This window comes from Aquarana catesbeiana, linkage group LG09 (assembly GCF_042186555.1).
Source record: "Aquarana catesbeiana isolate 2022-GZ linkage group LG09, ASM4218655v1, whole genome shotgun sequence".
Lineage (NCBI taxonomy): Eukaryota > Metazoa > Chordata > Amphibia > Anura > Ranidae > Aquarana > Aquarana catesbeiana.
The window spans coordinates 120,486,844-120,512,688 of record NC_133332.1 but is presented as its reverse complement, the minus strand read 5'-3'; the positions used below and the strand labels follow the sequence as shown (position 1 = coordinate 120,512,688).

General features: G+C 43.5%; 1 protein-coding gene across 14 annotated transcripts in view; it reads left to right on the top strand.

The window, feature by feature from the left end:
• Positions 1 to 5,788: 5,788 nt before the first annotated feature.
• MAP7D3 (MAP7 domain containing 3) overlaps positions 5,789 to 25,845 on the top strand; it is a 221,947-nt gene continuing 201,890 nt past the window's right edge. For all 14 annotated transcript variants that reach the window (XM_073599218.1, XM_073599216.1, XM_073599207.1 and 11 more), the window contains exon 1: positions 5,789 to 5,942. In XM_073599218.1, the coding sequence (XP_073455319.1) occupies positions 5,897 to 5,942 (46 nt within the window). In that variant the 5' untranslated portion in view covers positions 5,789 to 5,896. The remainder of the gene's footprint in view (positions 5,943 to 25,845) is intronic.

Here is a 25,845-nt window from a genome sequence, read left to right as displayed (position 1 = left end):
CCTCACTTTTCTCATCACCATCCTTACCCCATGAGGCGAAGTCTTGCAGCACCAGACCAAGGTCGATTGATGGTTATTTTGTATTTCTTCCATTTCTAAATAATCGCTCCAACAGTCCTGTAGCCCACTCCATCCTTGTTCAGGTATACAATCTTGTCCCTGATGTCCTTTGACAGCTCTTTGGTCTTGTCCATAATTGTAAGGTTTAAATGGAAGAAAGAGATTCTGTGGACAGGTGTCTTTTATACACATATCGAGTTATCGTTAGAAGCACCTTCTTAAAGCGGAGTTCCACCCAAAAATGGAACTTCAATTTGAGGGGGAGAGGGTACCCAGTTTTGACAGGCACCCAGCTCCCACTTCCTCCCCTGGGGCCACGGCGCCGGAAGGAAGTTCACCTCTCCCCCCTTCCTCCTTGCAATCTTCTGGGACACATCACATGTCCTAGAAGATTGCCCGGCCATTCAAGACGTGCAGTGTGGCTCACGCATGCAGAGTGAGAGCCCACAGTTACAATTCCGGCGCCGCGGAGAGGAGAGGGAGAGGAGTAAGGCTTTGTGCTCCCGCGTGGCTGGACCGTGGGACAGGTGAATGTCTGTTTATTAAAAGTCAGCAACTACACTTTTTGTAGCTGCTGACTTTTAAATGGTTGGAACTCCGCTTTAAATTGACAGGACTAATCTGTGTACCACATAAGCACATACTGTAGCCAGTCTGTGGGAGACAGAATCATTGTTGGTTGGTAGGGGATCAAATACTCAAATACATGCCTCCCTGTAGTCCTCTGAAAGCAGAGCAGGAAGAAGCAGACATGTTGTGGGCAGAAGGGGTCTCACAGGCCCCAGTCTGTGCCGCCCATGGAGGAGGTGTCCTCCTTCTCTCTCCACCCTCCCCCTCCTCTGCTCTATGACAGTCACCGCCCCCACTCCACCTCCACTCCGTCCCCGCCGCACCGCACCAACATGAATTCCCATGAATCCCAAAGATTCATGGGAAATGTAGGCTGATTACAGTTATGGCCGGAATACACGTTTAGAAAATCGGTCGATCGCTCGACAGCTGACCAACGAAACAGCGTCCGTTGGTCGAAATTGTTGCCAACATTAACCCATCGAAAAAATTGTTAAAAGAGCAATTGATTTAATACGTAGTGTTGATGTGTCACGCACAAGTGGAAGTGATCTAATTTGCGTGTGACCTCGTAGACTTTGTGAGTGTGTTCACGAACGTACGGTTTAGATTCAATATGGATGAGGCCCAGAGGTCAAAAATTTGCATTATTGGACTTGGTGTTTTGGCCATCCATAAATATCGCCAAAAGACAACTAAAAAGCAAAGAATGTGGACCAAACAGTTCATTCGTATTTATACGTCGATTTCCACTCATGTATGCTAATGTTCGAGAGACTTTTTACTGATGACCATTACACCAACTAATAGAATATCGTTCCTTGTCAAATGATACGACACAATTTTTCCATTTTTTCAATTAAACTTTTTCGTTCACAATATCAATATCGGTTATTACTTGTTGGGCATCAACGAGTAGAAAATTGGCCGATCGTTCGTAGAATGGAAATTTTCGGACGATATTCTTATTGTGTATTCCTTCTATTAGAGAGAGAGAAGAGGATATGATGCAATCACTCTTCTAAGTGATCCTCCCTGGCAGAAAAGATGATGCATTTTTTGAATCACAGAACTGACTTCCTGAAAATTAAATCAGACATCTCTCTTAAAGCGGGATTCCGGCTGTAAAAAAAATAAATTAAAAGTCAGCAGCTACAAACACTGTAGCTGCTGACTTTAAATAATTACTTACCTGTCCTGGGTGCCCGCGATGTTTTTTTTTTTTTCAGGGTGGCCCTCCACTTTAAACGGTAAGAAATTTCACAAATGTAATAACTGTTTCGTGTTTTGTGTGGGGGTGCACTAACGGATTTTTTGAAAATTCTGCTTTAATATTCTGTCTCTATCATTTAAAATGCACTCTGATACAAATTATAGACCCTTCGTTTCTTTGTAAGTGGGTAAACTTACAGAATTCTGCAGGGAATCAAATAATTATTTCCCCCACTGTAAATGGACTGCCAAATGCAAGAGAACACACAAAAGGTATGGCAGGCATGATTTTTTAAATTGTGACGCATTAAACCCCATGGTATTGCGGTACAATGCATTTGTGTTTGCTAGCTATCTGGCGGTACCAATAAAGTATAACTAAAGGCAAAACTTTTAGTTTTGGATAGAGTGGAGAGGGATTAGAACACCTGTAAGATTTTATTGCTGTTTGTGCCTCCCTTAAAGTGGACCTTCAGTAATTTTTTCAACTTTCCATCTATTAAATCCTTTGCCCTTGTTGTTTTAACTTTGGATAGTAAAACATTTTTTTCTGCCAGTAAATACCTTATACAGCCCACTTCCTGTTTCTTGTCTGGTAAAAAGCCTAGGCTTATGACTTCATGCACAGCTCTCTCTCTCTCACTCTCGGGAGAGTTTGCCAGGAAGGGAGGGGGGATGAGTCATAAGAGGGCAAATGAGAGCTGCAGAGCTGGAGGTGAGCCTCTGTGTGTCTGTGTAAATCCAGGAAGTGAACAGGGAGCAGCTTCAGCTGCCCACAGTTAAAATGGTTGCAGCCAGACTCAGTGGAGGGGGATTTCTGTAGCATATTTGGCAAGTACAGAATCACAGTATATATAAAATAATATGCAAAGTGGTTGGAGGGACGCTTCAGAATGGCAAAGATGTTTTTATTATAAATTATGTGAGCAGACTGCAGTTCCTCTTTAAGGAGATTCCCCCTCTCTATATGTTCTGTTTACCATTATTATTTAAAGTGAAACTAAGAGAAAATCCCAAATTTTGGGTTGTCCTCAGAAAAGTAATAGAAGGGAAATCTTCCAATGGGGACACTAGTCCCAGAGACCTGAGGGTCCCCAGGGAATTTCCTTAGTTTGCAGGGATTTACTCTCACTTCTTATTGGTTATGGGATAGGAAGTGAAGGGAAATCTCCGCAATGGAGTGCAGATAGCAAAAAAAAAAAAAAATCTGACAGAGGTTATAACCCTCCCTTACTCTATCTAAAATGAAAAAAAAAAGTTTTGCCTATAGTTCTACTTTAAAGCAGAGCTCCGCCCCCTCCTTACAAATTAAATTTCAAAAATTACGAGTCAGCAGCTACACATACCTGTCCTGGAGTCCAGTGATGTCGGCACCCCATCGGCTTCCGGGTGCTGCTACCGCCATTGCCGGTACGGGAACCTGGCAGTGAAGCCTTGCGGCTGCACAGCCGGGTCCCTGCTGCGCATGCGCAAAGCGCGCTGCTCTCTCTCACCGGCAGCATGGGAAGGAGGAGGGAGACAGACTTGTGATGTACCTTGCCGGGGTGAGGACCGACGGAAGTGGGGCCTTATGCTGGATTTAGTCGACACGTTTTTTTATGCACTACTAATGGATTTTCCAGAAAAGTGAATGTATTTCAGTGAACCTCTTAGGCTGTGTAGCGCTGGTAGATTTTTCAATCTACCGCTTCTAGGTAAATTTAATGGATCATCTGTTCTGTATATAGTTCAGATTTAATTTACAGTTAGATTTGCCTCTGTTCTAGTTTGGCTGTGTTGCGTGCAGTTCCGCATCCTGCCTGTGGGTGTCGTTGTCACCATTGGTCGGTGTTGGAAAGCAACAAGTTGAAGTATATGAGTGCTCTTCTGTCCCATAGACAACTCAGCGGAGGTGGTCCTCCGGGTTGCATTCTGGGAGAGGGTATTTATGGGACAGATGCCATATTTCACTGAGCTTTTACCTTGTGGCCCTCCTGGCCTAGAGGCATGTGTTAGTGAGTCCTACCTCGTGGCCCTCCGGCCCGGAGGGTTGCGTTACGGCAGCCGAGCGGTTGAACCCAGAAGCCTGTCTGGGGCCTGCTCTTGCTGGGATGGTCCTGTGCTGTCTGTCCTGCGGGAAGAAGCTGGACAATCGGGAAGATCCAGGGGAGGACCCATCTTGGAAGGGACCATGCAAGGCTGGTCTTGAGAAGGGCCTGGTGACTCGATTGGAGGACATATCCTAAACTACCCTACCACACAAGTACTGCCGGGTCGGCTTAAAGGTCCTGGTACTGTGTTTGCTGTACATCCTGTGGCAGAGGATCGTACAGTTTTGTTTCACCCTCTGTGGCAGAGACTTTTTGTTCGTGCTACGTTCCGGCTGCTAGGTTAGTGAGACAGACCTATCCGGGCGGGCAAAGATTTAATCCTGAGCTGAGGATACATTCATCCCAAAGATTTCAATTCCTTAGTGCTACACCAAGAAAAGGTATTTGAACTTCCCTGCAACTCTTCTTCTACCTCTTTCCTGCTACTTCTTCCAGTTATCTCCCATTAGCATTGGAAAAGTACTCAAGTGACTGGTGCCTACATTGTCTGATAATAAGCTCAACGGGACCCTTGACCCAGTGTTGGTGAAATTACAGGTAAAAAGGTGACGGTAACAGCCCGCTAAAAATCAGCAGCTCCACCGTAAGTGCTACAGCTGGATTCACACCTATGCAGTTTTAGTGCTTTTTGCATTTTGCAGATTTGCACTACAGAAAGTGTTCCATAGGAAACCATGTTAAATGGACTGTAGTGCAAATCTGCAAAATGCAAAAAGCACTAAAACTGCATAGGTGTGAATCCAGCCTAAGACCCCTTTCACACTGGGGCGGTTTGCAGGCGGTATTGCGCTGTTTGTTCAGTGTGAAAGCCCGAGGGCTTTCACACTGAAGCGGTGCGCAGGCAGGACGGTAAAAAAAGTCCTGCAAACCGCTTTTTTGGAGCGGTGAAGGAGCGGTGTATTCACCGCTCCTTCACCGCTCCTGCCCATTGAAATCAATGGGACAGCGCGGCTATACCGCGGCAATACCGCGGCTATAGCCGCGCTGTACGAGGGATTTTAACCCTTTTTCGGCCGCCAGCGGGGGTTAAAACCGCACCGCTAGCGGCTGAATACCGCTGCAAGAACGACGGTACAGCAGCGCTAAAAATAGCGCTGTTGTACCGCCGACGCCCCCACCGCCCCAGTGTGAAAGGGGCCTTATAGTGCTTTCCTGTGCGTTTTAAAAAAAAAGTACAACTTGCATTTTTTCAAGTCAAGCGTACTGGAATGCACAGAAAATGCACTGCAAACGCATGCAACAAGTGCAACTCGCTAAAAATTGCTTTCAATAATGCACTGCAAATTCATGTAGATGTGAGCGCTGAACGCGAGGATTGTGCTGTGCCCTGACCTAGGCTCACTGATCAGGGACAAGTATGGAGATTGTGCTGTGCCCTGACCTAGACTCACTGATCAGGGACAAGTATGGAGATTGTGCTGTGCCCTGACCTAGACTCACTGATCAGGGACAAGTATGGAGATTGTGCTGTGCCCTGACCTAGGCTCACTGATCAGGGACAAGTATGGAGATTGTGCTGTGCCCTGACCTAGGCTCACTGATCAGGGACAAGTATGGAGATTGTGCTGTGCCCTGACCTAGGCTCACTGATCAGGGACAAGTATGGAGATTGTGCTGTGCCCTGACCTAGACTCACTGATCAGGGACAAGTATGGAGATTGTGCTGTGCCCTGACCTAGACTCACTGATCAGGGACAAGTATGGAGATTGTGCTGTGCCCTGACCTAGGCTCACTGATCAGGGACAAGTATGGAGATAGAGAAGCCAGAGGCAGCGAGCAGCTCGGGTCACGTGACGGCAGACAGCGCTCCCCTGTGGAATGACAGCTCGGGCGGGAAGGGGTTAACCCCAATCACAGTCCTCCTTAGCAACTGCAGCAGCAACAGGAGCGGCGCGTGATTGTGGGGGGCGCATGCGCAGCCCAGGGCGGATAGAGAGAGCGGCAATACCGGGCTGAGGGGAAGATGGCGGACGGTAGCGGTAAGCTGAAGGAGCTGCGGGAGCAGATGGGTGAGTGTGGAGACCGGCTACACCGGGGCTTGTGTGTGCGGCCTGTCCATAGACAGCAGGCAGAGGCGGGGAGAAGGGAGGGCGGCTGTGTAGGGCTGAGGGGAGACGTGGCCTGTCATGGAGGACTGAGAAGGGGCTGGAAACTTCCCAGTACTTCTTATGAGAGAGAAAGAAAAGGGGGCTGCCCCCCCCAACTTCTGAGGAGAAAACTTCAGGGGGACAGGAAAGGTGGGTGTGGTTACATTATGATGGGGTCACCCCTGAGTGATTCCACCACCACCCTCAGAAGTGTCATGAATTACCCCCCAACATCACCCAGTCAAGTGAATGGGGCTGCTCTGCAGTGCACACAATTGCAGCATTCTAATGCAGGCTTGAAGGGGTTAAAGCAGGCAGTGAGGAGGTAAGTGCCTACTTACCACCTGTCATATGTTATCTGAAGAGCAATCTGAATGCTGTTTGCTTTTCAGAGACCAAAGAACATGTGAACTTTTTTTTTACTTTTACATCATTTCCTATTATTATTATTATTATTATTTTTAGTATTATTTTTTATATATATAGTATATATAATTTTTTTTTTTTTTTTTTAATTGTATTATGTTAAACAGCCCTGTTGTGGGTGAAATATCAGGAGTCTAAACAGATCTCTGATGTCTCAATTTTGAGAAAGGGAACTGAGGACAGAGATTCCCCCTTCCTGTCTCGGGTTGTGCCCCTGGTGCCGCACATCCCAGAGATCCTAGGAAGGTGAATGGAGTGGCAACCTCAGCCTGGACTCCAACCAGGCCACGCCCCCAACATGTCTCGCTCCCCCCCCCAGATTTTTATCATGCTCTTAGCTACACTGGTCAGTGGATGAAGGGAAGTGCTGTGTGCCGAGCAGCTTTCTGTTCAATCACAAACGGAAGCATAGTAAACAGTTTACTATGCTTGAGTTATGAGTAAGCACAGGAGCGATTGATCACTCACTGTGTTCATTCAGTAACAGCGGAAATGGGCTTGTATAACCACCTCAGCTCCGGAAGGTGTTACCCCCCCCCCCCTTCATGACCAGGCTATTTGGCACTGTGCTACTTTTAAAGTGGATGTAAACCCTGACATATACCCAGTGAATTAAACTTCAGATGATCCACAGGGATGAAACAAATCTCCCTACATATGTTTTGCATGTATATCTGCTGTCTTCAGCTTGCTATATTCTTCAGAACTCTTACATCGGGTTAGAATTTTCACTTTCTCATTCAGCAGTAGCAGTGTAGACTTGGCTTACACTGGGAGACAGCTGATTGGAGGAAAGGCACCCGCCCCCCTCCACATTGGCAGAAGAACGAATAGATACTTTCAGAGCTTTGCTGTGACAAGGCAAGCTCTCTGCTAATCTATTTATAGCAACCTCCCTGGACACAAATTTTCAGCTGCTTTTATCTCCCGTCTAGGAGAACTTGTCACAGAAGAATGGAGCAGCATAAAGACACAAGATTTAGGACTTTGGAGAGAAATAAGAAAACACTACACGTATATGTGCCTAGGTCAGATTTCATGAATCGGGTTTACATCTACTTTAAACTGACAATTACATGGTCATGCAACGCTGTACCCAAACACAATTTATATCTTTTTTTTTTTTTTTACACACAAAGCATTCTTTTGGTGCTATTTGATTATTTTTTATTATATAAACCTGAAAAGACCGAAATTAAAAAAAAACACAATATTTTTTACTTTCTGCTATAAAAATATCCAATAAAAAAAAAAAATCGCATTTCTTCACTAATTTTAGCCAATATGTATTCTGCTACATGCTACATGTCTTTGGTAAAAAAAAAAAAAAAATCCCAATAAGTGTATATTGTTTGGTTTGCGTGAAGGCTATAGCATCTACAAACTATGGTGTGTGTGTGTGTATATGTATGTATGTATGTATGTATGTATGTATATATATATATATATATATATATATATATATATATATATATATATATATATATATATATATATATATATATATCTATCTCATACATACTGGATGTTTTATTTTTTTTTATACTATTAATATCAGCGACTTGCAATGGGACTGTGATAGTGCAGCGGACAATCTGACACTGAGTGGGAACTGTCACTGACTTCAGCAGTGATACGAAGGGCTCGTTCACACCATACATGCATGAAAACTGATGGGAAAACCTGGCAGATTTCACTTTCAGAGACATCTGTTTCCCATCAGTTTACCTCGGTTTTCATGCATGTCAGTTATGTGCCCTATTCACACCAATGTTGATGTCATGTTAGTTATTTTCCCATGCAGAAAACTGCATACAGGTTGTAGATTCCTGCACAGAAAAAGATCTGCATGTGATACCAGTGTTGTGATGTGAACAGGTGACATAGAGAACAATGGTTTTTATGTGCCCTTGCAGAACGCGTTCAGAAAAACTGACGTCTCTGCACCATGGTGCGATCGAGCCCTAATTCAGTGCTAATACTATAACTGTCACTGATCTAATGACACTGGCTGGAAGGGGTTAACATGCAGGGTAATCAAGACATTAAATGTGTACCTAACTATATGGAATGTGTGTTTATGTGCTGATTTTTACTAAAGATCTCTTTGTTTATTATCCCTGCTTCCCAGGGATAAGAAATGGAGCCCTGCGTTGATTGCACACAGCTGATCAGCAGGTCCCGTTCATGAATCATTGATTGGGACCTGTTGACAAACTCCCGCTGTGTACAGTCAGAGCGGGGGTTGGCGGGGGGCCCACTCCCTAAACCTGGAAACGGGCAGCAACATACGTCGCATTGCGGGCAGGCGATCCACAGGTGGATAATCTAATATGACATATTTACTCAAATCTGCCTCCATCCTGAACCTCCTGTGCCTCGCTGCAGCTGGCGGGAGGGAGAGTGGTAGAAGCACTGCGGGGGAGAAGAGACAGGATATTGGAGGGGGTAAATAGTAGGGATCAACCGATTTATTGGTTTCGGCCGATATTTGCTTTTTTTTTTCGAAGTATCTGTCAAAAAACACTGATTATTACCGATATTGCTTCAAGGGGTTTTAATAGGGTTATGCATGCAGCTGCAGGCATCGCCCCAGTACCGTTCTTTAGAGCGGACGGTTGGCTATATTGTAATAACAACCGATGCGGCTCAGCAGCTGCTCGGCTGTTATTACAAGCAGCGGAAAGGGATGTTCCCGCCACCATCCGTCTGGGTTCTCCTGTCCCACCGGGAGGCCCGAGCAACCAGCCGGCACGTCCGCCGGCTAGCCGCAGACCTGAACAAAGCCGATGCCTGTTCGGGTCTCGGATATAGTAATCCGTAAGCGGTCATGCCATCACTTCCCGGATTACTGGCATCTTAAAGGCGCCAGGTTTAAAAAATAAAGTTTTCAAAAATGTCAATCTTGACTTATTGAATAATTTCAAGTGCAGTGGAGGGGTTTGGGTTCTTATAGACCCCTGATCTCTCCATACAGAGTACCTGTCAATGCCTATTTCTGTCACAAGGTATATTTACATTCCTTGTGACAGCAATAACAGTGATAAAAAGCAAAAAAATGTAAAACGACAGTTTAAATTTTTATTTTTTTTTTTAAATGTACAAAATATCGTCAGGAGAGGTGACTGAAATATTGGTATTATATCGGCACCGAAAAACAATATCAGTCGATCCCTAGTAAATTGAGCGGTGGTGAAGGGGGTGCCGGGTGCAAATGCTGGAACCAATTCCTCTGCAGTGCAGGGAGGCAGAAGAGCCATCTGTGCTGTGGGGGGGTCTCAGTGCAGGATTTAGCCTGGACCTGCAGGACACCAGGATTTTAATGAAACCTTGGGATGATTGGGAGGTATGGGTCTAATCTTCCAGGGAGATGGCCGTTCTTCCAGAAAACTTCAGGAAAGGTCCAGACTGCTACACAGACTATGTTTACATTAAAAGTCCTGACCTAGGACATGGAGAGCAGATCAACAACATACCATAATGTATAATGGCCAGGTATGGGCCTCTTCATAGGGGTAATGTAGGGGTTCTGAAAAAAATGAATAAAAACCAAGCGCTGATGTGGATAGATATGTGTGATATAAATAAATTGTGCTTAAAAATATATATATACCAATATAGTTAGTGCTATGAAAAAATCAGTAAATTAAATCTGCTATCAATATAGGGTGATCAGATAACCAAACAAATAGTACTAAGTATAAAATTGATGCGCTTTAAATAAATAATGCACAATATGCTGCTGCGACTAAGCTTAAATCCAGGAATAAAAAATGCATACATGTGAATAAAATAAATAAATAATTATGGTGCTAATACATGTGTTAAAATTGCCAAAATAAATCTTCAAATTGTTGATGTGACGGTGAGTATAAATAAAATAATAATGACACTCTGAGTACAATGTCCAGGCAGAGATAAATAGTGGGAGAAAGTAAAAATAATTAAACAGTTCCTTCCTTTAATCCAGATTGATTGACTCACTGGGTTAGATTGTTTGTATCAGGATATTTAGTTTTTCTTGCATCCCACTTCAGCCATTATACTGCTGGTGATTCGGCTCTCAGGATAAAGGTTTTATGCAAAGCAAGCAAAGAAAAAATAGATCATTGTGCAGTGAACTTACTAGATAGTACATAAGCAAAACAGGGACAAGAGATACGCTCACAAACTCCCGGTCTATTAGAAGCATTCAAATAAACAGATTGCAGTCAGCCGCTGTGGACGAGGTTTCCCATAGAGAGACAGCTGCTGTTAACCTTCAGGTGTAATGTAGGGGTTCTGGCTGTACAATATTAATAGAGGATGGACTAATTAGGGACATGGATCATACCTATTTCTCTATTTTAGCAGTTATGTTGCTACACCTTTTAAACTTTATAACAAAGGTGTGGAATAAAAATATGTGGAGGACCAGGCTGTCAAATTTTCTCAAGCAGAGCTCTGAATCTTCATGATTGTGCTTTGAGGTAGGATATATGTAGTCCTTGCAAGTTAGACCCCCTTCAGAGTGCTCTGTCGTGTCAGCAGTCCCTATTGGGGTGCCTCTGCTTGTCTGTTTAACTTTCTCTTGTACCACTATAGCACTACCGCAAGTAGCAGAAATCATCTGCTGGAGCCTGCTGGAAAATGGACATTTGCAGTGTCAGTCTGATCTCCTTGTTCTGCAATACGTAGAAGTCAGCAGGAGGACCCAGGAGATCCACACACCTGGAAATGTTGATTTTGTTTTTCAAATGTCAGCCGAAGATTTCTACTGAACAGAGCAGTGGCCTAAAAATGTGGACATTGGGAACTCCTGGAGCTTGGACCTTCTGGTCTTTTCACAGAATTCACTTCACAACACATCCACTATGGGCAGGTGTATTTAAGCGAACGGTGCAGCTTTTTACATCTGATTACCTCTGAGTTTGTCTAGGTCTTTAAAATTAAAAAAAAAAAAAAAAAAAAAAAAAAAACACAGAAAAAGTCTGCTTCCTTTTTCATTTTTTAGAGTTAAATGTAGTGTATCTGAGGTATGAGGATGTAAATGGATGTGCGTTAATTTACATCCACCTTCCCGTAGACATAACTAGGGTTCATTTTTAATTAACAAACATGTCATACTTACCTCCACTGTGCAGTTCGTTTTGCACAGAGTGGCCCTGAACCTCCTCTTCTGGGGTCCCATGGCGGCACTGGTGGCTCCTCCCCGCATCGAGTGTCCACGTTGGAGAAGCACTCTCCTTGGTGGACACCCATGCAGGCGCGCTCCCGAGTCCTGCATCTGTGTCCATGCACCTCATGGCGCAGGGTCATTGGATTTGATTGACAGCAGCGGAAGCCAATGGGTGCACTGCTATCAGTCTATCCAATCGGGACACCACCTACAGATGGTGTGCTCGTTCCCAGGCGGAGGATGACAGCGTCCAGGTAAGTAAAACTTGATGACTGCAGCACCAAAAATAATGGAAAGCCTAAAAACATGACCTGTTGAGGACTGGAGTTGCGAAACACTGCTTTAGATTGTGGAGATGTGGAATGGGCTGTCTGAGTAGCCTGGACTTTTTTTTTTTCATGTCATGTGACAGTGGCACTAATATGCAGCACTGATGAGGCGTGGACCGTATCAGTAATTTTTTATTTTTATATAATTTTATTTTTTACAATTTATATTGTGGGGGGGGGGACTTTGGTGAGATATCAGACCCCTGATTCAGCTGCACTGAAGATGAATGGTCAGGAACAGTAGATCCCTGTCATGTGGCAGAACGGGGAATCGCCTTGTTTATATAGGCAATTCCCCATTCTGCCTCTCCTCACCGCAATAGCGGGTCGTCGGCGAACATCGAGTCCGTGGGACCCGCAGGAGAACTGACCTGCCGCAGTATATCTGCGTGAGGTGGTCGGCTAGTGGTTAAACAGTTACAACAGTTTTTTGCCTTTTGGGATAAAGGTTTTACATGAATAAAAACTGATTATTATAAGCACCTCTGCCAGTTTTAAATGGTTTGTCTCAATCCTCTATCTGCCACTTTTACTGGACAGCTTGGTCTGTTACAGGCAGTTGAAAAATAACAGGCCTAATGTTGCCATGCACGTTCATATGAAAATTCTCAGTATATTCAATTGACAAATGTTTGAAAGCACTTCAATATTTCCTTTTTGTTTTTACCAATTGATTTTGGAATGAAAGTTGTTTTCTGAAAGAGCCACATATGCTATTAAAAATGTGGCACTTGAAAAAAAATTTCCTTCCTGCTCCTCCAAATTTTATCAACACTATGATCGAAAAAGAATGTTGAATTGACCCCATTAATGATTTTGAAATTCAAAAAATTCTGATAATGTATGACCAACTTTACTGGCTGGATCAGAATGTGAAAGTAAATTTAAAAAAAGTCTAAAGAATAAAACTAATGCAGCAACCACATCCAATGTAAGCTGCAATGTAATACATATTTGTTATTAATACCACTTTAAATATTTTCAAAAGCCTATGTACACTATCCCTTATAAATAATGTGCTATATGTTCACTATGCATATGGTTTTTAATTTAAATATTTATGTGCGGTGTAATAAAAATGTTAAAAGTCAAAATTCCTTCTGACAGAATTCTGCGCTTGTCCTTTATGGTGGTAACATTGTTGATTGCAGAATGATGTCTCTAGAGCTTCCTTCTACTGCTGTGAACTGGAACTCTGCTAGCACTGTGACTGGTTTCCTTTCCGTCACCATGATTGCGAGCAGCTCTAAAATGTGACAGTCATTCCATTTCCGGGTATTTTATGAGTTTCCTATAGTGTGCATCTGAAGTTTGAGCGTTTATTTTTAAAGCTCTAGTCTGGTGAAGTGGGAGAGTTTTAAGCCCTTTTATTTGGAATTACATTTTTATCTTTAAAACATTTGCATGATTGATCTTTATTGGTAAAACTTGAACAGAATTTGTGAGCCAGAAGGGTGTTTATTTAAAAGCCCTAGGGTGTTTAATGTCAATTCCCCCACTGATAGTTTTCGGCATAGTGCCTTTTGTGCTTAAAACAAGTGAGAAATAGCAGGGAATTTACTAAAACAGGAGCGTGCAAAATCTGGTGCAGCTCTGCATAGAAACCAGTCGGCTTCCAGATTTTATTGTCAAAGCTTATTTGAACAAGCTGAAGTTGTAAGCTGATTGGCTACCATGCACAGTTGCACAAGATTCTGAGTGTTCCAGTTTTAGTAAATCAACCCCAATGTGTCCCAAAATATTTCCAACTTCTTGCCTTTTCCTGATTTACTAACCCTCATTCTTGACCTTATGTTTAATATTAAAAAGAAGTATAGCAAAAGGTTGTTTTTTTTTTTTTTTTTTTTTTTTTTTTTTTTTTTTTTATTTTTTATTTGGGCCATTCTTCTCTTGTGGGTCATAGGAGTGCACTTACTTTTGCTCTCCTTTGACCAAGAGTTTGCTTGTAGCGGGCTAATATCCGCTGTCAGCTGACATGGCAGAGCCGCTCCAGACTCTGGAAGGATCCCGACAATATTTTGGGGTTCCACCCAGTTCCTTAATTGACATTTGTGGCTCCCCTCTCAGCGTGTGACTGAAAGCCGATCCCAGCTGTGTCCGTCCCCCCTCCAGCCTGGTGCTCCAGTGAGCGCTGGAGGAGCAGAGAGTGGTGATCTGATAGTCACTGCTCTCCACTCTGAGCAGCCCGTGAACTAACCACTTAGCGGTCCTGTGATCAGACTTAGAGGTGAGCATATATATGTTTTCTTGTAAAATGTATATCTCTCTCTCCCTCTCTCTGTGTATATAGATCTCTCGAGCTATATCCCAAACTTCTTTTAACCGTAGAACTCAAACCCATCTCTAACCATTTTTTTTTTTTTTATAGCGTGAAGAACTGTTGGAGCCTTTGTCATTTTTTAGTTTTTTTATTGATTTGTTTTTGCAATGTCCCTATTGAGGAATTTATCTTCACTCCCTGTCAGGACAGGAAGTGAGGAGAAATCTTCAATCAGGAAGCAGACAGAAAATGTAACACTATGTGGAAGGGCTGGAACGTTTCACAATGTGTCTGTTTTTTGCCGACAACCTTCTTTACAACCTTTCTAGCCATTTCTTGTCATAGGGACTGGAGGGGTGGGGAAGTGTCTCCAATTATGTAACAGAGAAAAAAACCTGACAAATGTTCCCTTTTGTATGCATTTAATTTTGTAAAAAATCTCTTTGACCTTAATACAACCTACTAAAATGTATCTTAACCGAGGTTCGGTTTGTGCTGCAGCTAATGGTAGTACAGACGGGGCAGTGGGTGTGCACCCTCTTCCGGGAAGAAGCGGATTACATACATGTATGTGGTCCAGCGCAGGGGGGCCGCTCCACTGTGGAACAGTGCATTTGTGGTAGGCGCTCCCCAAGTGTATAAAAGATAGCTACACTTTTAGCAATGAACCCCTCAATTGTTGCTGAAAAAATGTTTTGCTGCCTCACAGACCTTAGATCTGGCAATTATCTTATTTGAAGCACTGTCGCATACCACAGAGTATAATAGAGAACCTGTCTCCTTGTAGGCCTTATTTTCTTCCACATGTGCCTGACCTTAGAGGCAATGTTGGAGTACCCTTAAGGGGAACTTGACTTTTACACTTGTGAATGCTGCTGTTTCCATTTCATTTGTGTGTGTGTGTGGTGGTTTTTTTTTTTGTTTTTTTGTTTTGTGATTTACATTTGAATCTGGCATGAATATTTTTTTCCTACATAAAAAGTAGACCATTGTTCATTAAGGCCCTGTTTGAAATCGTGATTCTACCCGCGATTCCAAATTATAGCAAAACCTACAATACGGGTGACATTATTCTTAATGGCAGTGGCACTTTAAATGTGAAGCGATTGCTGCAATTGAAGTGTGGCAAAATGCGTGGTTAAAAATCACGCTAAGCTTGTTGCCCAAAAAAGAGCAGGAGCTTCTATTGGGTGGCAAGTGCGTATAGGGCAGCCTGTTGAAGTGAATGGGCTGGCCTATACACAACACGCGCTTCCTTGTGTAAGTCACACTTTAAAAATGGCGAGTGGAATTGCTTGGTCCCACTACGCAATGTCTGAACAGGGCCTAAAGAGCATTTAGAACATTAACTTGTACAATGTAAGGTTATGATTGCCCTTACCCCTGTATATCTAAGCAATAAAAGTGGGCTCTTGGTTAAGCTTTCTCCATACCTGCCATGTTCCATCCACACTTTAACCGCTTGCAGACCAGCCGGCGCAGTTGTACTGCGGCAACATGGCTCGGCTGTGCGCATTATGTTGCTTCTTTTTTTGGCCACTAGGGGTGCGCACGCCGCTACTCACCCCTGGAGCTGATGCGAGTGCCCAGCAGTTGCGATGACAGCCAAGGTCTCGCAATCGCTCGTGACACGGCGAGAACCGGAAACTCTGTGTGTAAACGCAGAGATCCCGGTTCTCTGAGGGGAAAAGAGACAGATCAAAGTATGAACACCGATCTATGTCTTCCCCTAGCTAGTCCCATCCCCCCTTCAGTTAGAACACACACTAGGGACTGCAGTTAACTCCTTCACTGCCAGTGACATTTTTACAGTAATCAATGCATTTTTATAGAACTGATCGCTGTATAAATGCCAATGGTCCCAAAAATGTGTCAAAATTGTCCAATGTGTCCGCCATAATGTCGCAGTCCGGATAAAAATTGCAGATCACCGCCATTACTAGTAAAAAAAAAAAATAATAATAAAAACGCTATAAATCTATCACACTATATAACTTTTGCGCAAACCAATCAATATATGCTTATTGCGGTTTTTAATACCAAAAATATGTAGAAGATGCTTCTACTCCAATGATCTCCACTTGCTTCAAGTTGCCGGTGGTCGGCCGCTCAGCACAGGCCCATTCCCTGAATGGATGAGGTGGGGCTGTGACGCCTGTGTTGAGCAGCCTACCTCCTGTGTTCAGAATACAGCCGGCCACTCAGCACGGGACCTGGAAGCAAGTGGAGATCACTGAAGTAGCAGTATCTATGTCAGCGATTTTCAGCCTTCATGGACATCAGCCAGGTATGGTATATACCAGGGTTTCACAGATTTGCTTTGAATCTAGGAGCCAGTTTTTTTTTTTTTTTTTAAGTGTAGCATGGGTTTTTAGAGCCTGGAGCAAGGCAAGTAATTTGCGCCCCCTAACTTTTATGGCTCGTACACACGATCCGAAAATCGGATGAAAAAAAATACCACTTTCGATGTGATCGTACGATAATCGATCGTTAGTACAGAGCTTTCGAGAGCCGATCATGACAATTCATCTGATATTATTAGAACGGACAAGCACGAAAATTTTCCTCGTACGATACCAGATCATACGATTTTCGTTTAGTCAGTACTGTTGTCGTCCGAAAAAACAATACAAATACATTACAACACATGACATCACTTCCCATTTTTTTTTATTTTTTTTTTCTGTTGTGCGAGAATTTTCGAGACTTTAGTAACCTATTCAATCTCTACTTGCGACTATTAAGTGAAAAAAGTCAGATGATCTTTCGTCTGTTTTTCGGATCGTGTGTATGGGCCATTACAGCAGAGCGGCCAGCGAGCCAATAGCCTGATGTAATGCCATTACGTCAGGGTTGTAGGTTGGCCAGAAAGAATGACAATAAAAACCTGTTCTAGGGGAAACTCCTTATTATACCGACTGCATCGTGACTGTGGCATGTAATACACCCTCCTCTGCTGCCTCTTGCAGCTTAAAGTGATCATAAAGGCAGAAGGTTTTTTGTCTTAATGCATTCTATGCATTAAGATAAAAAGCCGCCTGTGTGCAGCACCCCCATAATACTTACCTGAGCCCCATCTAGATCCAGCCATTGGCTCCCGCTACTGTCAAAGTCAGTCAGCCAATGAGTAGAGACAGGGGGCGGGCCGTGGCGCCGTGTCAGAATGGACACGGGGTAAAAAAGGGAGAAATGGCGCAAGATATCAACCAAACATGAGGAAAACAAAAAAGGATATCAAAATAATGTCCAAGAAGACAATGTGTGGCTACAATAAGGCGTATAAGTATTGGCAATGCAGAGCACATATACACTATAGCTAGGAAGTCCCAAAAGTAGCAAAGAAATAACAAAAAGTTCAAATGAGGTGGATACTATGCACCAGCGGCTGCTCTCTTGGGAGTGGATGCAAAACTCTGGAAGGCAATGTGGAGATAAAAGACAAGATGCGCCAACCTAAGTGCAGTATCAAGACGTAACTTTAATATAAATATAAAAAACGAACGGCCATTTTCATCTTTATATTGATTTTTATTATTTTCTTTCTCCATCTTTCATTTTTACTTGCCCACATTCCACCTTTCTCTTGTTTAAGGTATGAATTCCATCTGTTTATAGTTCCTTTTAATATTTGTATCATCACTTGTTCTTTAAACTATTCCCTTATACATTGCTAGTACCTCCTGCTTCCTGCTGACGCCGCCGCTTAGCGACAGACTTCAGCCCCTCTATAAAAAGGATGCCTACTCCATTAGCCTATTAGATCTGAAGAAAATGCGGATGCATTGAAACGCGTCATCTGACACGTCCATACGACATTTCCGCTGCCCTGTTTTCAGTGTAAGGTGCGCTCCACGCTGGTTCTCATCCGGTTCCTGCTTCCGGTGCCCGACTAGATGCCAAGTCTCACCTTGTGGACACCTTGGTCTTACCATATTCCCCACAGCCAAGCACCCACCAGCGGTGATTCACACACTGCGCACAGCCTCTCCCCAGGGCCTTGTTAACATCGTTTGGATCCTGCATTGTGAGCAGCTGATATGACGTCCCTGGGCTATTTACATGTTTTTATGTGCCTTACTTTTACCTTATCCTTGTGAGTAGCCACTTGGCCGTTCGTTTTTTATATTTATATTAAAGTTACGTCTTGATACTCCCGAATGGACACAGGGAGCTGTGGCTCGGGTGTCCCCAGAGCAAGCTGCTTGCTCTGGGGGCACTCAACAAAAGTGAGGGGCCAGGAGAGCAGAACAGGGACTGCACATTTTTACCACCCCCCACCATCTAAATGAAGCCTTGGTGACACTTGATAAAATACAAAAAAGATGAAAAATGTCTCGGTGCTGCTGGTCTTCTGCTGCCTCTTTGCAGCCAATTTTTGCCTACATGTGTGTTCTCCATGGTGACTCCATTCATTCCTCTAGGGGGGTGTCCGGTCACCATGAAATACTGGAGCCTGGCTGTAAATAAAGAGTGGCAAACCACAGAGACCAACTGGGGGGAGAGAGAAGGGTCGGCTGACCAGGGCCTGGAGCTGCATGTCCTGGGCGTCAGGCAATGGGAGTTGCGGTGAGTGGTCTGCCAACCTGGCACCTGGGATTTGTCGAGTCCTGCTATATACATGGTTACATTGGTCCAAGCTGGACCCTTGTAAGTATGTATAATATAGCCATACCTGATATGCTACTTTTAATTTAAAGGAAAATGTTCTGGTTGGCATCGTGTTGTGCCCACTTGGCATTTTACTAAATCAGATCAGCGCTGTCATTCAAAGTTATAATACAAAATTTACATAGCGCCAGCAGTTTGCTCAACACTTTACAATATAAAGTGAGACAGTACAGTTACAGTACAAGAAGATTAGGGGGCCCTGCTTGTGAGGGCTTACAGATAAAAAAAAAAATGACAATTGAATAACTGATGGTGATGGACAATACTGTGTTGTCATTATCTGATTAAGCGTGTTCATCTCCCCTGTTGCCTGGTCTTTCTCCTGGAATGTTAGTCTTCTGACAATGTCTTTACTGTATGTGTAAAAACTGAAGCTAAAACATTTGACTAGTCAGCAATGTTATTTTAGTGTACAAGACTTTAAATCTGGGCCGCTCCACTCCATGCTTGTTGATAAATGGTCACTCTTCAACTTCAGTGAGATCTTTGTAGTTGCTATTAAATTACATATTTTGTATCATAGAATAATTAGCTTCAAGATCCAGCATGCAAACATCTTGGGCCCCAGCACTGAATTCAGTTTCGGACTGTTGAAAGTGTAGCCTAAAGCCATTATACATACCAATTTGTTTAATATCAATACTTCTGTGTAATTCTATTCTTTTAATATAGAGAAGCTGTCACTTGTGTGGTATTTGTGTTTTTATTTTCTCATGTTGTGTCTTCTATAAGATTTTATACAAAGTAGTCTCAATGTTAAATGACAAGGATCTAAGACTCAGAGAATGAGGTTTCTGCCCTGAAGAGCTTCATTCCTTTGTATCCTGTTAAAAGCAACAAGGTGATTTGTAATGTGATTCTTTTTGAGCATTTTGCTCACTAGTGCTTACTGTAACTAGAACTCCACTTAATATTTATTTTGACTCAAAGGAAACTTGCAGGAGAAGTATGGAGACTGTCCATGCTGATCACCTTCAAAATGCTAGTTGTCTGTCTGTTATTCTTCCTCCTAGCTTCAGTTTTCTTTGTCCCTAAACTGTACTGCTGAACAAGTATGCAGCAAGCGAAGTGAGAATCCCATAACTGTTTACATGTTCTGGGTCTTTGACTTAAATGTTTGCTTTTATGTTTGATACAGCTTTATTACTTACCAATGCTTAAGGCCCCTTTCACACATGCGGACCGTATGTCCGTATTTCATCCATCCGTTTTTGGATGAAATACGGACATACATGCATCCCTATGGGATAGCGGGTGTCAGCAGATGTACATCCGCTAACACCCGATGTCATCCGGCTCCGCTCTCGTCCGATTCTGCAGACGGAAGAAAATCCTATTTTTCTATCCGTCTGCAGAGCGGATCGGATGAACACGGACAGACGGTCCGTGTTCCTCCGATCCCCCATAGGGGAGAGCGGAGATCTGACAGGGCGGTCCCTGCACAGTGTGCGGGTCCCGCCCTGTCATCCGCCGGCTCAGCTGGGGAAAACGGAGCGATCCCCGCTGAGCAGCGGATGTTCACGGGTCGGATCAACACGGATCCGTCCCGTGTGAAAGGGGCCAAAATGGGGTGGCTGCATTCGTTTTTCGTTTATGCCTTCTAGTAGTAGCATATCAGTTCTTACATAATACGGAAAAAAAACAAAAAACTAATACAGCCACCACATCTAATGATTTGCAGGCTGCAATATGTTCCATTTTTGGGTTTAATACAGCTTTAAAGGGCTTAAAAAAACCCCTTCTGCCTATGCATCTTAACCACTTCAGCCCCGGAAGATTTGGCTACTCAAAGACCAGACCATTTTTTGTGATATGGCATGGCGTCGCTTTAACTGACAACTGCACAGTCGTGCGACATTGTACCTAAACAAAATTGACGTTTTTTTTTTTCCCCCCACAAATGGAGCTTTCTTTTGGTGGTATTTGATCATCTCTGCGGGTTTTATTTTTTACGCTATAAACAAAAAAAGCGCCAATTTTGAAAAAAACAATATTTTGTACTTTTTGCTATAATAAATATCCCCATTTTATTTTATTTATTTAAAAAAAAAATTTTTTTTTTTTCCTCAGTTTAGTCCGATCTGTATTCTTCATATTTTTGGTAATAAAAATGCAATAAGCGTATATTGATTGGTTTGCGCAAAAGTTATAGCATCTACAAAATAGGGGAAAGATTTATGGCTTTTTTTTTTTTATTGGGACTGCGACATTTTGCTGGACAGATCGGACACTTTTGACACATTTTTGGGACCATTGGCATTTATACAGCGATCAGTGCTATAAAAAATGCACTGATTACTGTGTAAATGTCACTGGCAGGGAAGAGGTTAACACTATGGGGCAATGAAGGGGTTAACTGTGTTCCCTAGGTAGTGATTCTAACTAGGGGGGGAGGGGACTGACTGCGCGAGGAGACAGTTCGTTGTTCATACTTAGTATGAACAACAGATCGCTCTCCTCACCCCTGACAGCATGGAGATCTGTCTGTTTACATTGACAGGTCTCAGTTCTGTCTCTGTGTGGAGTGATCACGGGTGCCCGGCGGTCGTGATCATGCGCATCGGCCGTGCGCCCCCTAGTGATTAAAAGGCGAACCGACGTACAGTTACGTCGGTTTGCCCAGGGGAGCCAACCTGCCGCAGTACAACTGCGGTGGTTGGTCGGGAAGGGGTTAATGCATTCTATGCATTAAGATAAAAAGCCTTCTGTGTGCAGCAGCCCCCCTAATACTTACCTGAGGTCCTTCTCTGTCCAGCGATATCCAAGAGTGTCTCAGCTCTCCGAGATTCTCCCCCTGATTGGCTGCAGCTGCTGTCAATCAAAGTCAGCTAGCCACTCGGGGGAGAGGTGGCGGGTCAGGGCTCCATGGCTGAATGGATACACGGAACTCTGACCTGTCTTGGGTGCTCCCTGTAGCAAGCTGCTGGCTGAGGGGCACTCAAAAGAGGGAGGGGGCTAAGAGCAGTGAAGAGGGACCCAAGAAGGAGTATCCAGGCTGCTCTGTGCAAAACCAACTTCACAGAGGAGGTAAGTATAATATGTTTTGTTATTAAAAAAAAAAAAAAAAAAAAAAAAAGAGATTTTACAATTACTCAAGTCTGATACACTATCAGTTTTTTCATTCACCCCATCCGGCTGAGCGAAAAAATAAAGCTGAGTAGCTCACTATACTAATTATCTGACGTTGGTACAGTGATCTCCCTGCTAAGCTATTGTGTTCTGAGAAGGGGATTCTCAGCCATGTGCTGAGCGCTGATTGGATGCCGATTGGCAGATGTTTTTTTGACATGCACCTTCGTCAGAAGCCAGACAGGCTGCTGTACACAAGAGCCATATGTTGGCCAGTTTCTGTTGAACCAGTTGATATTTGGCCTGTGTGTACCAGGCTTGCAAAAAAAAAAAATTAAATGCACTTTTTTTGCAGATAAAAAAAAGTGCATAATTATTTATTTATTTATTTTACAAGCCTGATAGAGCATTGCATCTGCGATCAGCAGATCACTGGTGCAGTGTCAGACTCCTGCAGACTCTCATATAGCTGTCTGGCCGTACCTCCCATACAGGTGGACATTTACTGTAGAGCAGGTAGAATCAATAAACTATGAGGGCGTTCACAAGAGCCCCTGCAGTTTGAGACCTACAGTCTTGTCTGCCACCGGTACTTCATTAATATACAGATTGCTGTGACTAAATGACACCGCTGTGTGGGTGAAGCCCTGCTGAGCCGCTCTGTATTTGTATTGTGACAGCGGTCACAGGAAGAGCTTCCCCTGCCTATTGTCACAGTGGGGAATCAAAGGGGAGGGGTGCAGGGCTGCTGCATTAAGTTACATGTTACACCCTGAAAAAAGGTTGTAACATGTTGCTAAAGGTAAAGTTATCCTTTTAAGTGTTTAAACAAAATTGTAAATGTTAGTGGAGCCGTGATTAAATACCACCAAAAGAAAGCTCTATTTGTGTGAAGAAAATGATAAAAAAAATTCAGTTTGGGTACAGTGTTGCATGACCGCGCTATTGTCATTCAAAGTGCGACAGCGCTGAAAGCTGAAAAATGGCCTGGGCAGGAAAGGGGTGAAAGTGCCCTGTATTGAGGTTGTTAACTGAATTTATAGATGATATTTGCCTGTAAAAGCCTCCCTTGCTGTTGAGGTTCAAAAGCAGGGTGCCGCCATTTTGGATATGGTGACTGCAGCCCCTGCTGACTGTGGAGGGCTGCTAGAGGTTTTAATTGCCAAAATCCCCAGCTACATATACCTTTCTTTTGTGCTCCCACTTCTTTACTGGGAGCTAAGAGACATACCCAGTATTTATGAATTTGAAGATGTGTCCAATCCCTTTCCTGCCTTCTGACAATGCAAGTGCTTAATAATTAGCAGCTCGGGCACCCAGCACATCCATGGTAATGAAGAGTCCTTAGCACTGTGTATACTCCGTTTTGCTAATTGGACGTGACACAGGACTTCCTCTTTTTGTTCCCACTGGGTAAACGGAGCAGATGGGTGGACAAAAGGAAGATAAGGGTTTGCAGCTGGGGAAGGCAGCAGTTAGAGGAAGTAAACTTCCTTTACGGTCTTTAATAAGGCTTACCTATAGGTAGTGTAAATATCTCCTAAACGTGCACTATTTAGGGGAGATTTACATTACATTACAGCAGACACCTGTGCCGTTTCTTCCGATCCCTGTGCCCTGAACGGCGGCTCCCATGAGCATGCGATGTCCTCGCCGCACCAGCTGGTCACAGAGCCGGAGCCCAGGAACCCGTAAGCAAGACGGGTGAAGATGGAAGTGGCTGCAGCACTGACATCACAGGTCTGGAACATATTCATTTTTAAGGCAAGTTTCACATAATGTACTAGTATGCATTGTATACTAGCACATTATGACTTTACCGAAAGACCGCTGCGCAAATACAGTGTATAAAATATTGCAACAATCGCCATTTTATTCCCTGATAAAAATATATAGGTCAGGGATATGCAATTAGTGGACCTCCAGCTGTTGCAGAACTACAAGTCCCATGAGGCATAGCAAGACTCTGACAGCCACAAGCATGACACCCAGAGGCAGGCATGATGGGACTTGTAGTTTTGCGACAGCTGGAGGTGCGCTAATTGCATATCCCTGATATATATATGTTTGGGAGTACCCAATATATGTTTTCTAGCAAAAATACTGATTTTAACTTTGTAAGAAACAAGTGTCAGAAAAGTTTAGTCTTTTAAGTGGTTAAACTTCCCTCATGTCAGACCGAAGTTCATTCCTTTGATCTAAGAAGGAAAAGTTACAATGTTTATAGTTATGTACCAGCTCAGGACAATGTTGTACAAAAACTTGTCAGACTGCCCGTTTTTTTTTTTTTTTTTTTTTCTTTTTTTTTCTTCTTTTCTTTTACATAGTTACATAGTAGGTGAGGTTGAAAAAAAGACACAAGTCCATCAAGTCCAACCTATGTGTGTGATTATGTGTCAGTATTACATTGTATATCCTTGTATGTTGCGGTCACTCAGGTGATTATCTAATAGTTTCTTGAAGCTATCAATGCTCCCCACTGAGACCACCGCCTGTGGACGAAATTGTTTGTTAAACCCCCCCCCCCCCACAAAAATGTAGATTCTGGTCCCTTAAAGCAGATAGCACAGCACAGCACTTGTGCTGTGTAATCTACCCACCTCTAAACTAAAAAAAAAAAAAAACCCTAAACCTACCACTTCCTGTACGCCCTCTCTAATCGGACCACGATAACCAGGGCTGCTCCGCCCTGATCACCGTGGTCAAAGTGCCTCCCTCCGTGATAGGCTGCCTGCTCAGCTCTCCTCTCTCCCTTCCTTCCTGCCTGTCATCCCCCTCTGTGTCTGTCTCCGCTCCGGCCCCGCCGCTATTCTTGTAAACTAAATTTCCAAAATTTTCACTGCCAGCCTCTCCATTACAAATTATATACCAGGCAGTAGACCTGCACGATTACTCATTTAAAAAAAAATTAAATAAAAAAGAAAAACCAGGGATCTCTATTGAACCCCGCTCACGATCTCTATGCAGAATTTCCAGATTCATTCATTTAAAGTGGTTGTTAACCCATCTATACAAGTCAGTGCCTGCCTCTATTAGAGGCTGGCATTGCACACTATGTCAATGTTTTAAAAAACGAGCGCTGTAAATACCTAATTTGAGCTGTCTTCAAGCTGGTCACATGACTCGCGCCCGCTTTACAGCTACGATACACGGCTTCTGCGTAGGACACTAGCGGCCACGTGATCTCTCCGGCTAACGGAGAGAGAGTACGGCCCCTCTCTCAGAAGCAATATATCAGAGCTGATAAGCAGCCGCAAGTGATGTGACCGGCCTGAAGACAACTCAAATTAGGTATTAATAGCGCTCGTTTTTTAAAACAAATGACATAGTGTGCTAGGCCAGCCTCTAATAGAAGGGCTGGATAGACTTGTATAGATAGGTTAACAACCACTTTAAATGAATGAATCTGGAAGCTTTGCATAGAGATCGTGAGGGGGGTTCAATAGAGATTTTAAACTATTAATCGTGCAGGTCTACTGCCTAGTATCCTTTCTCTGCTTATGTATTTCATTGAACAAATGGTTCTATGCCTTAAAGCAGAACTAAGCACATCAATGTAATTGTTTCCCAAAAGCACTATATTCAAGACATGCTGTCACGGTTGCTTGCACTTGTAGCGCTACACCCCATGTTGGGGCCCTTGCACATATTGGTGTGCTCGTTGGTGATCGATAATCCTGCAACTCAGTGAGATTGTCTTAAAGGGGTTGTAAAGTTATTATTTTTTTTTTTTTTAAAATAACAAACATGTTATACTTACCTTCACTGTGCAGCTCGTTCTGCACAGAGTGGCCCCGAACCTGGTCTTCTGGGGTCCCTCGGCGGCTGTTTCAGCTCCTCCCCGCAAGCATTTACCACCTTCATGCGAGCTCCCTCGCACGGTGGTGAGTGCTTGCGGGCGCGCTCCCGTGATAC